This window comes from Haliotis rufescens, unplaced genomic scaffold (assembly GCF_023055435.1).
Source record: "Haliotis rufescens isolate VD_foot unplaced genomic scaffold, xgHalRufe1.0.p SCAF_7, whole genome shotgun sequence".
Taxonomy (NCBI): Eukaryota; Metazoa; Mollusca; class Gastropoda; order Lepetellida; family Haliotidae; genus Haliotis; species Haliotis rufescens.
The window spans coordinates 6794985-6807175 of NW_025964361.1; the positions used below are offsets into that span (position 1 = coordinate 6794985).

Here is a 12191-nt window from a genome sequence, read left to right on the forward strand (position 1 = left end):
AGCATTAGCCAGTCAGAAAGCAGCTTTCTCAAGCTACAGGACACTGGTTTCAAACTGGCAACGTTCATTCCAGACTTCGCTTTGACAAATATTTTTACGAAGTTCTCTTGTTCAGTTTTCAAAATTGAATAAAGAAAATTCTGGAATGTCTAATAGATGGCAATTCAAAAGCATGAGACAGACAATGATTTCGATGGAATCAGAGGTACATCCCGTAACTGTCGTTTGGAATACACTGTATTATCTTTTCCAAGGTTGCATGATTAGAAAATTCATTCCGACTGTCATTTTCCATATGTGGTAAACAACACTCTCGTCGGTTGAATGAAAGGTCCTTCTGACGTGACCCTTAATGGGATGTCCTCAGATAACGGTAGTGAGAAATAAGTTCTGATATTAATGAGATTGAGTCATCTGAGGCATAGCAATTTGCTGAGGACAGTTGCGTCAAATCTGATTAGGTTTCTAGGTTGGCAGCACTCTGTGGTCTGTGGTTTCACCATGCTACCTGCATCACTTTTTGCTGTCCACCCAAGTTAAGCTGATACAACTGAAATACTGTTCAAAGCGGATGTTAGAGCCAACTCACTGACTATGTATTCAGGTATCCTGACCGGGAGCAGCTGCAGACCATCTACAGCGCGTACCTGAAGCCGATCTTGCACCGCCAGCTGTCTCATCATCCAGTCTGGGGCAACATGTCCAAGGTCCATGCTCTGGCTGGATCCATGGTCCAGGTGTACGAACAGGTACGTGGCAATCTCAAAGCTGACGGCGTGGTGGGGTAACCTAGTGGTTAAGGTGTTCGCTTGTCATGCTGAAGGCCTGAGTTCGATTCCCTACTTGGGCACAATGTGTGAGCCCATTTCTGGTTTGCCCACCATAATATTGCTTGCATATTGCTAAACGCAGTGTAAAATCTAACTCACTCACTCTCACAAGCTAATACAGGGAACGAAATATTTCTTGAACTGATCAAATAGAAAATGTTTTGATAAAAACATTTTCTATTTGAAGTAACAGTCAAGTGTGTGTTCTGTGTCAGAATAGGTGTCTATTATATTGATTAAAATCGGAATTAGGTAGTTGTAACCTATTTATTGTCATTGTACATGAATTAACTACTTGTGATGTTGATTATAAGCAGCCTCATTTCATAATTTGACTAAAATTTTCATCATTATTGCACAGCATTATTGGTTATAGAGGACACTTTCTAATCGCCGCTACCTCTCTTTAAATATGCGTAAATACACTTTGTGTTTCTGTTTTCATGGTGACTGGCGTACACTATTATGTTTCAATGATGTTTCAGCTGAGGTCAAGGTTCACAGTGGACGACTACAGCCACTATTTGTTCTCGCCCCGAGATTTGACCAACTGGGCCATGAGCCTGCTGCGGTATGACCTGATCGGAGGTGCCAGTGAGAATACCAGTGACCACCTGCTGGAGATCTGGGCTTACGAGGCACGAAGACTCTTCAGGGACAGAATCGTGGGTCAGGACGGCCTCAACCGATTTGACAACATCTTAATGAGCATTGTACGAGCTGACTGGTCTGGAAACATATTTGACAACATAGACTGTGAGTATTGATAATTCGCAATTAAGTATTTGTTTATCAGGTAGACAAGGTTTTTGACATTACTGGGTTCGAATTTCCCCATTTAGTCTTGGCCATGGATGTGGCAGTATTAAACATTCTATGTAAATAATGTAGTCATTGTGGTTTTATGTCATGACCAGATTGCTGCTAGGAACTTTCCTTTATCCACTGTTATGTTTGTCATGGCGGAAATTGGATTTTGGATTTTGGATTTTGATGATGTTGGTATTTGCTATGTTATATGGGTGTATTGAGAAAATTCTCCAAGCCAATCTGTGGCAAAGAGTTAGGCGTTATGAGTGTGGCATTATGGCATCACTTTATATCATATGTGTGTCACTTTATATAAACATTATAATTTATCCCCAGCCATCTACTATGTGACGTGGGGGGCCCGGGCCGATGCAGGGGCTCCATCAGCAGCAGCAGGGGCTCCCCTTCCACCCTTTGGGAAACCCCTCGGCAAACTGTCAGATGATGATCTCAAGGCTGTCATTCAGAAGGGTCTTCGGATCTACAGTGAGTTGGAGAACAGTGTTTCAAACTAGGGCATAAACTAATATTAAAAGCTGAATAACTAATATATTAGAACCAGGAACCTGTTTGGCCCTGGAACTTTTAACCCTGTAGCACGAATTTAAATTATTCATTACCAGCAGTCAGCAATCTCATTACACAATGATCAGAGGGCATTCTATTTCAGGTCACGTCAGAACAACCTTTTGAGAAGCAATGAAATGACTAACAGGAAGTCAAAATTAGCCAATCAGAAAGTAGCTTTCTTGAGCTTTATGGCACTTGTTTCAAATGTGGACTTCCATTTTTGACAAATATTTTGACGCATTTCTGAAGTCAAAATTTAACTGGAATACTGTTAAAAGCGGTATTTAACCAACTCACTCACTCAAAATGTCTGCCAACAAAGATTGAGAGAGAAGTACTTTTCTACTAAAACTGGCTTCTGGCATGATGTTAAGATCAGAGGTGGTAAGTGTGATTTGAAACCTTCAGTGTCATTGAAGAACACCAAATATTGCTTGTGGTCATTGATATACAAACCTTTTCAGGTCATGAGAATCGTGAGCTGGATGTCCTGATCTTCAGAGAGGTCCTGGACAACATGGCTCGTGTTGATCGTGTCATCACCAAGCCTGGAGGATCCCTGCTGTTGGCAGGCCGCAGCGGTGTCGGACGTCGCACTGCCGTCTCAGTAGTAGCTCACATGCATCAGATGCAGATGTACTCGCCAAAGATCTCACGAGGATATGGCATGAAACAATTCAAGAATGACCTGAAACATGTGAGGATTTTATTATGTTATTTCTTTAGTAAGTTACAAACCTATAAATCTATCACGTGATCTCCTGGGGCCACGCCCTGTAAAGGGACAAGTCTGAGGCCATGGTGATCAATTTGGTTGCGCTGCAAATCTGTCACACTATGGATAGCATGGCATGTGCAAAGAGTCAGAATCTATTGCAAAATCAACATTGGAGTTGAAAAAGTCATGATGATCACACCATAAAATTTCATCAATTTTCAACAGAAGTCCTCTTCACTGCCGACATATCTAATAGTTTTGAGGAAACCCCTATCCTCCGCAGGAAATGCAACTGCACATGCATGAGGTGGGAAACCATCACTTCTTTCCTGATTCCTGATGATGTTTTTGGTTGAAGCACCAGATTCCTGATGATGTTGCTTGGTTGAAGCACCAGATTCCTGATAATGTTGCTTGGTTGAAGCACCAGATTCCTGATGATGTTGCTAGTTGTAGGTCACTAGGTGATGCAGCTGAGCGGTATAGACGGGGAGCAGGTGGTGCTTGGTTGTAGCACAGATTCCTGATGATGTTGCTTGTTGCAGGTGATGCAGCTGAGCGGTATAGAGGGGGAGCAGGTGGTGCTTGGTTGTAGCACAGAATCCTGATGATGTTGCTTGTTGCAGGTGATGCAGCTGAGCGGTATAGAGGGGGAGCAGGTGGTGCTTGGTTGTAGCACAGAATCCTGATGATGTTGCTTGTTGCAGGTGATGCAGCTGAGCGGTATAGAGGGGGAGCAGGTGGTGCTACTCTTGGAGGACCACCAGTTTGTGGAGCCTCAGTTCCTGGAGCTGATCAACAGTCTGCTGTCTGCCGGGGAGGTTCCAGGACTCTACACCCCGGAGGAGCTTGAACCAATCCTTGCTCCACTCCGAGACGACATGTCCGAGGCAGGATTCCGTGGAACCCTCATCAACTACTTTGCATCTAGTCAGTGACTTTTTTCTACCATTTTGTTATAAGTTCATTTTTTTACTCACATAGTCATTGCTTTATAAAAACTATGCTTGCCAGTGATTCTTATTCACTGCATTTGTCAATTGTCAATAGGATTGAGTGTCACACAGAGTTGCTTGTGTTGGGGGTTGACTGTACAACGAAACCCTGTTAATCCACACCTTGTTACTCCAGAAACAACCTGTTTCCCCGACGGTTTCTTTTAATACCAGTGACATTTAAAATATTCAAAGGTCATATTCAGTGCTCATGATTTGTTATTTAGGAAATTCACGACAATTTCAATGGTTACAGTACCATAGCGAGTAACATGGTTTCAGTGTAGATGGATGGTTGTGTGGAATAATGAATATGCTTGGAATCAGAATCACAAAAGTCTTATCCAGTTTGAAAATACTAGACCAAAATTAGGCATCTCCCTCGACCCTGTGCAGATCCCAGGTTAGAATTGGCTACCTATGCAACCTAATGGATCAGGACCAGGCTTGGTCACATGATTCATGGCATGTCAACATACCCAGATGGCATGGATTGTTGCTCATAATATCAATCACTGGTTTGTCTGGCCCAGACTCGGTTTTTACAGGCCACCATCATATGGCTGGATTATTGCTTACAATAACAACAACAAACAAACAAACACACTGCCATACAGTCCCGAGCTGGAACAGCAGGCCTGTAGAGATGAAAGTGTTAACATGCTGTTCCCATGTTGCCGGGGCACGGGTGGCCCAGTCGCTGTGCAGAGTTGCATCCCTTGGGAATGCCAGAAATCTATGATTGTGGGTTCGAAACCCAGTTCGCCCCGATTATGTTTCTAGGTTTGTCAGCACCATACCCATGCTCGTGGTTTTCACCGAAGTGGTAAACGTCCAAGACCTGCATCACTTCGGGCTTTCCTCCCACATTAAGCTGACACGCCGTGATATAAATGGAATAATGTTAAAAGCGGCGTTAAACCCAACTCACTCACTCACTGTTCCCATGTTGCAGAGATCCTGTGCAACCTGCACATTGTGCTGGTGATGGACTGCAACAACTCGAACTTCACACTGAACTGTGAGAGCAACCCGGCCTTCTACAAGCAGTGTGCCGTCCAGTGGATGGAGGGCTGGAGTCGGGAGAGCATGGTCAAGGTCGGTACCAGTGAACAATAGGGCTCGGGGTTATCTGTTTGTAGTGTGGGAAGTGCATGGGCAGATACAGCTTTTTTTAAAAGGAGGGTGCACAATTAAGATCTATTTATTGTCTTTGGTGGTAATTTATACAGAAATAAAGATTTTTTTCGAAATAAAAAGGGGGGGGGGGGGGGGGAGTGCGCATCCCCGCACACCCCCTCTGTGTCCGCCCATGGAAGTGTATGTGTAATAATGGCTTCATGTTCCATACAACAATGTGGTCAAAATGCTGATATCATTGAGGGTGTAATAGTCTATGAGGACATAGCAGTTTATGATTGTTGATGTCATATGGACATTGGTGTATCTCTATTGAGAATCTTGCAATGCCATTGGTTAATTCGTATCATGTTACGAATCAACACCTTTTAATGTGGACCCCCAAATCACGTGACTGACACTTTTACTGAATATAGACTTGTCACATGATCAGTATTGTTCTTTCACGTAATGAAATATTGACTCATCTGCTAGAAAACAAGATGGGGTCATTTCACGGTTCGCATCTGAGTTACTGTAATGAAACAGAGGACAGTTTAAAGGCTTCATTAATGTTAAAGTGAATTTAGTTATAACAAATAATTACTCTTGACAAGGTCATAATGGAAAAAAGAGCCCCCTCAATGTCAATTAAGACGGCCTTTGATCTCTAAAGAACACCACGCTTCGTAATTTAAATGTGAGATACTCATTTAAAGGTATCTCTAAAGAACACCACGCTTCGTAATTTAAATGTGAGATACTCATTTAAAGGTATCTCTAAAGAACACCACGCTTAGTAATTTAAATGTGGGACACTCATTTAAAGGTATCGGTAATCGGATTAATTAATTACCCGCTAGAATAGGTGAAATGCACTCAGCTGGAAATGTGGCCCCACCGGCAATAGCCATTTCTGAAATGTGGCGCTCCCGGCTAGACACCGTATAGTGTTAGCAACACAGTTTCTTATTATAGAATACACAACTTCACCACAGCTAATTATTAAGTGGTGATAATAAAGACATATGTTTTTCCATGTGTATATCATACAATGACCTTATAATACAGCATAAACGAAATACAAAACTTGATAGATAAATTTGCCATGAAAAATCAGAATGTATAATATGTGTGTAAGCTTAGTCATGAGAGCTGTGGTTTTGATACATGATAAGAGTCCATGCTAGTTCTGGTGGGGAGTTGGCTCCATTACCCAATGTCGGAAGTGTGAGGAGAATGACATGGAGAGGTGCCAGAGAACAGAACATGTACTTTTCATGTAACTGGGGGTGTTTATAAATAACATGAGTCATATTTTAGGAGTGAGTTAATATCGGCAATATTTCAGCCATATCGTGACGAGAAGTTGTACGTTAAGAAAACATATATTTAGATTAAATAAAAACCTGTCATCGATGGACAATAAAATAACTAGAAATTCACAGATAAATATTTAGAACTAGCATACAACCATAAAAAGATATCACTATATGTAACAATACATAATAAAAAAGGACTATAGATCGCCAGCAGCTGAAGGTAGATCACCATGCTAGGGTCCATGGCATATTTTAGGAGGATTTATTTATTATACATAAATATGTAAGAGGACATCACATTCACATGAAGTCATAGTTATATCCTTTCACATCGTCACACCGACGACATCATAGAAATAGATAGAACTCATGTTTTTAACAAATACATTGAAGGATGTGTTATAAGTTACAATAACTATGTGTACATTTGTATCCCTATACATGTGTAATGATATGATAAATATAATTATTGATTACATTCATACACAAGAAAATACAGGCATACCCTGTTGGTGAACTGTAGGTCACCAAACACAAACACACAGGACTATGATGCCTTCATCTAAATACAAATACAAAGACAAATATACTCACATAGGAAAAACTGGTAATCTTAGCTAACACGAATTATGTGTTACAAATAACACACCTATGAACGCTTTACATTATACATAAATATCATAGTCATAAGCAAACACATACATGATAAATGCATACACACTCACTCACTCACTCATTCTCGAATGAAACATTTAGGAAAGATGGAAATACACAGTGCTGCATTTCTCTCGGAAGTTATTGACCTAGTTAAAACATTTAAGTGACTGCAATTATATGACTATATGTAATGACTTATCTAAATAAGTACTAATACTTTGTAACACTACAACTGATTACACAAACAGATACAAGTACATTATGACAATACGTATAAAAACATTACTAACCTGTTAGGACGATTTCATGAGATGAAAATAAGACACACAGGAAATGTTGTTTGGTGTCAGCATGGTCAAGGTGTAGTGGCTGGTGTGCTGGTTAAATGCTGGGTGTTAGTATATGAAACAAGGCCAATCAGGCCTAAGCTGAATTAAACAAAGGACCGACCCAAGCTACCCCAAGCTACCTACCCTAACCCCCCAAGTTAAATAAAAGAAAGCTTCAAGCAGAGATTAAGTCATTACTCTGCAGCAGTGCTGTAGAATACAGCAGCTATACATATTTATTTAATTTAATGCAACACAATAAAAGGTCAAAACATCTTTCCATTACCAAACATTATATGTAAACAAATATATAAAATAAAGAAAATGTACATACATGCAACACTGCCACATTCATGAATGAGTGAGTTGGGTTTAAGTCCATCGGGGTAGTAAGACTCCATGAGTGAGTGAGGGAGGGAGCGAGTGTTGTTTTATGGCGCTTTTGGCAATATTCCTGCAATATCACGGCAGAGAGACTCCAGAAATGGGCTTCACACATTGTACTCATGCAGGGAATCAAACCCAGGGCTTCAGCGTGAAGAGAGTCACATGACTACCCCACCGCCCCACTGTTGATATCACTAAGATAGATGAAGGTATTTGTTCTCTTACGTGTACCTAGGCTGTGTTAGACCATGTGGAATTTATTACTGGACGGTTAGGTAGCCTAATGGTTAAAGCGTTCGCTTGTCATGCCGAAGACACGAGTTCGATTCCCGACATGGGTACAATGTGTGAAGCCCATTTCTGGTGATCCCCAGTCGTTATATTGCTGGAATATTGCTAAAAGCTGTGTAAAACCACGCTCAATCAATCAACTCAATCAACTCAATCAATTAATCAACTCAATCAATCAATCAACACTCACTCAATAAATCAATAAATCAACTCACTCACTCACTCACTCACTCACTCACTCACTCACTCACTCACTCACTCACTCACTCACTCACTCACTCACTCACTCACTCACTCACTCACTCACTCACTCAACCACTCAACCAACCAACCAACCAATCAATCAACCTACCCACCCACCCATGTTAAAGGGACATGGACTGTTTCAGGTGCCCTTCATGCTGCTGACCCGACCCCCCAAGGTTGAGGGTGGTTCTATCGGGGAGCAGAGGCAGCACCAGCGCAAGTTGTCAGGCGGGGAGGAACTGTGCCGGTGTTTCCTGCAGGTCCATGAATCCTGTTCCAGGTTTGGCGCTACCCCACGGCGCTACATGGTGTTCCTCAACACCTACAATCAGGTGTACACTGCCAAGAAACAGAGCATTGAACAGAGGCAACAGCATCTGCAGGTACATCATAGATTGTCATCTGATCCTCATGTATTCTGTTTTGTCACTTGATAAGCATGTCAATCTCATTAAAATCAGATCTTAGTTCTCGCTACTGCTAAACAAAGATATGAGGACATCCCATTACGGATCACCTCAGACCGACCTTGCGCAAATTTTGACCGACCAATGGAAGGACTGACAAGAAGTCGACATTAGCCAATCAGAAGGCAGCTCTCTCGTGCTTTACGACACTAATTTCAAATTGGCGACGACGCTTCGAAACATATTTTGACAAATTCTCGATTAAAAATTTGAAACCTGAACAAAAGAACATTCTGGAAAGGCAGATATATGGTCTAGTTTGTATGGATTCAGTCGTTAAACCCGTAACTATCGTTCGGAATACCCTGTGTTTTTGAGATTGCATGATTAGAAATCACATTCCGACTGTCACTTTCATGATCTGGTAAGCGATTCTCTGATTGGTCGGATGATAGGTCGTTCTGACGTAACCCCTAATGGGATGTCCTCAGATCTTTGTTTAGCGGTAGCGAGAACTAAGATCTGATTTTAATAAGATTGTAAGCATGTAGGAACAAAATGCTGTGAGATCAAGATTGGAAAGATATACTCAGGGTCATTATTGAGGGGTTACGCAGATACAGTAAACTACATTTATAACGATCACGCTTACAACAAACAGAACCTTTAAAACACCCTTGTTCTTTAGCCCTGCCATTTGTTGTATATATACTGTAAATATGCTTATAACGAACTACAGTGATTACGAACTAAAATAAGTGGTCCCTTTGAGTTCGTTACAACAGTAGTTTACTGTAATAGAGAAAATGTCACATTTTTAACTTCCAAGAGTTCTGCTCAGTTTCATCTGGAATTAACCATAATCTACCAGCATTGACTGTTACTTATCATGCATTGCACATGCTTGAGCTAAACCACTGGTTGCATTCTGGCATGTGTTTTGGATATTTTTTCCATCATTTTCGACCCCTGAAGATTCCGGGGTAGAATAGGTCTTCAGCAACCCATGCTTGCTGTAAAAGGTGACTATGCTTGTCGTAAAAGGCGACTAACGGGATCAGGTGGTCAGGCTCGCTGACTTGGTTGATTCATGTCATCGATCCTAATTGCGTGGATTGATGCTTATTATATCAATCACTGGATTGTCTGGTCCAGATTCGAATATTTACAGACCGCCGTCATATAGCTGGAATATTGCTGAGTGCGGCGTTAAACAACAAACCAACCAACCAACCAACATATGCACCAAATGCCATGGCCTAGATGTACTGATATCAAATGTCCAAATGGGACTCTGAGGGATGATTCACTGTTAAAAACACATTGTGTTTCACAGCATCTCTGTGATCAGTACTAGAGTTCTTCAAGCAAATAACACCATATCTATATATATCTGGGATGGACAACACTATCATATAAGGGTTTAAGTCTAGCCCTTATTTTAACAGTGCCATTATGATTTCTGCCATCCCATATACAAATATGTTTGATTCTGGAGGTTATGTGTTTGTTGTTGTCCAGGCCGGTGTGTCCAAGTTGAATGACGCCAAGCACCTGGTGGATGAGCTGAAGCGGAAGGCTGCAGACCAGAGTCAGCTCCTGGCACAGAAACAGTCGGAGGCTGATGCCGCTCTCCGCGAGATCACCGTCAGCATGCAGGTGGGCAGTCAACAGTCGACAATCAAGCAATGACAATAAGAATCATACATGAAGAAACAGCTACACTTTCATACACTGTCCTCCTAATTCAACTTTCTGAGGGGTCATGGGTGGCCCAGATGTCTAAGGCGCCGCGATTCGCTGTGCAGAGTGCATCCCTTGGGCACGCCAGAAACCTATGATTGTGGGATCGAATCCCAGTTCGCCCCGATTATGTTTCTAGGTTTGTCAGCACCATACCCGTGCTCGTGGGTTTCACCTAAATGGTAAACGTCTGGGACCTGCATCACGTTGGGTTTTCCTCCCACATTAAGTTGTCACAACGTGATATAACTGGAATACTGTTAAAAGCGGCGTTAAACCCAACTTACACACACACGCACTTTCTGAGGACTTGTGAAACACTATCATGACTACTGTTGCAATTTCACTGGAAGCAACTGACTTTATTTTGCACTTCAAAGGACAATTTCACAGGTTTATGCTTTCTGTCACAGTGAAACCTTTCGAAGCAAATAGTCATATTTCAATGCAGTACTCATATTTGTTTTCAACCAATTTGTCCTAAAAAATATTTAGATTTTACTAATTTTGTTAGAAAAGACTAGCATGGTATGTTTAACTGACTTTTACGTCAGAAATACAAAGTTCAGACCGTCCATTTCTGATTTTCTTCACTGAATCACTGAGTTTTGTTTCAAACACAATGCACTGTGTTATATCTGTGCTGTGAGTGGAGTTGAGTTTGCCACATGTTCCCAGCCTGTGGACGTCCAGGAGGTCACAGTGTCATCCTGGGGCTCTCTTTTCATGCCTATTCAAAAGTATTCCTGAGCGTCCCCAGGACTCACAAATAGATACACCCAGGTAAATCCTGGTTTTAATTCTTGGTTCACACTGCTGAGAAACTGCTCATGAAGCAACATGTCTCTGTCTCTTCTCTCCCCCACCAATGCATTTTGTAGCCGGGCGTGGTGTGATGTGTCCAGCCACTGGGCTACTAGTCAAAACATGAGGCAGTTCTTGAAGATGATGATGATTTTTATTCTTGTGTAGTAGATGGTGGGAGGGAAGCTGTAAACAAGAGTCCTCCCTCCATAAAGAGTTCATGCAGAATATGTTATGATTTAATTTAAGCCAAAAGGAAACAGATTAATTTATAAGGATAGGTTGGGTAGCACATGGTTGAAGACCATGTGCTCAATTTATGTAACACAAAATGTGTGAGCTGGCAAATATTTAGATATGACAAATTAAATAATAATGCAATTAAATATATTTTACTTTAATGAAAAGCTGTGATACCCTTTCTATGAATATAATTGTTTCTAAAGCAGGATGGAAAGAGATAAGAATATTGAAATGTTTCTCACCTGTAAACAAGAGTCCTCCCTCCATAAAGAGTTCATGCAGAATGCATGAGGAGGGCAGGTGAGAAAGGAAGTTTAAAGAAGTGGACCAAAGGGCCAATCAGAAGAAAGGTAGCATCTGACAGGTATTAAAAGGAAGTCAAGATGCTTCAGTCACATAAAGTGGTGGACATATCTAAAAATAGATAGGGGGAAGTCCAGGTGAAGCTGGAGAAATTACAGAGGCTGCAGAAGGGTATCAGGTTGGTGTTAGTTGGCTGACATTCAACTGCAGACAAGGACAACATATAATGAACTTATAATGAACACAGAATGAAGTGATGGTGATAATAGATGAACATGTATATATATATGTATAGAATGAATACTAGGGGGTTATAAGTGGGTGGTACTTATGTGGCTATAACTCATTCAGAGTTAGCACCACCACCCGGCTACATACACCCCCACTTTGGGAAATGGCGACCTCGCCATTAAATAG

The 12191-nt window shown here is 41.4% G+C and overlaps 1 protein-coding gene across 5 annotated transcripts in view; it reads left to right on the forward strand.

Annotated features, from left to right (window-relative positions):
* Positions 1–12191, forward strand: part of LOC124144506 (cytoplasmic dynein 2 heavy chain 1-like) — a 94030-nt gene that overhangs the window by 52627 nt on the left and 29212 nt on the right. For all 5 annotated transcript variants that reach the window (XM_046513936.2, XM_046513938.2, XM_046513940.2 and 2 more), the window contains 8 exons: positions 605–749; positions 1316–1586; positions 1977–2126; positions 2675–2907; positions 3636–3858; positions 4879–5021; positions 8418–8657; positions 10203–10340. In XM_046513936.2, coding sequence (XP_046369892.2) covers positions 605–749; positions 1316–1586; positions 1977–2126; positions 2675–2907; positions 3636–3858; positions 4879–5021; positions 8418–8657; positions 10203–10340 — 1543 coding nt within the window. The remainder of the gene's footprint in view (positions 1–604; positions 750–1315; positions 1587–1976; positions 2127–2674; positions 2908–3635; positions 3859–4878; positions 5022–8417; positions 8658–10202; positions 10341–12191) is intronic.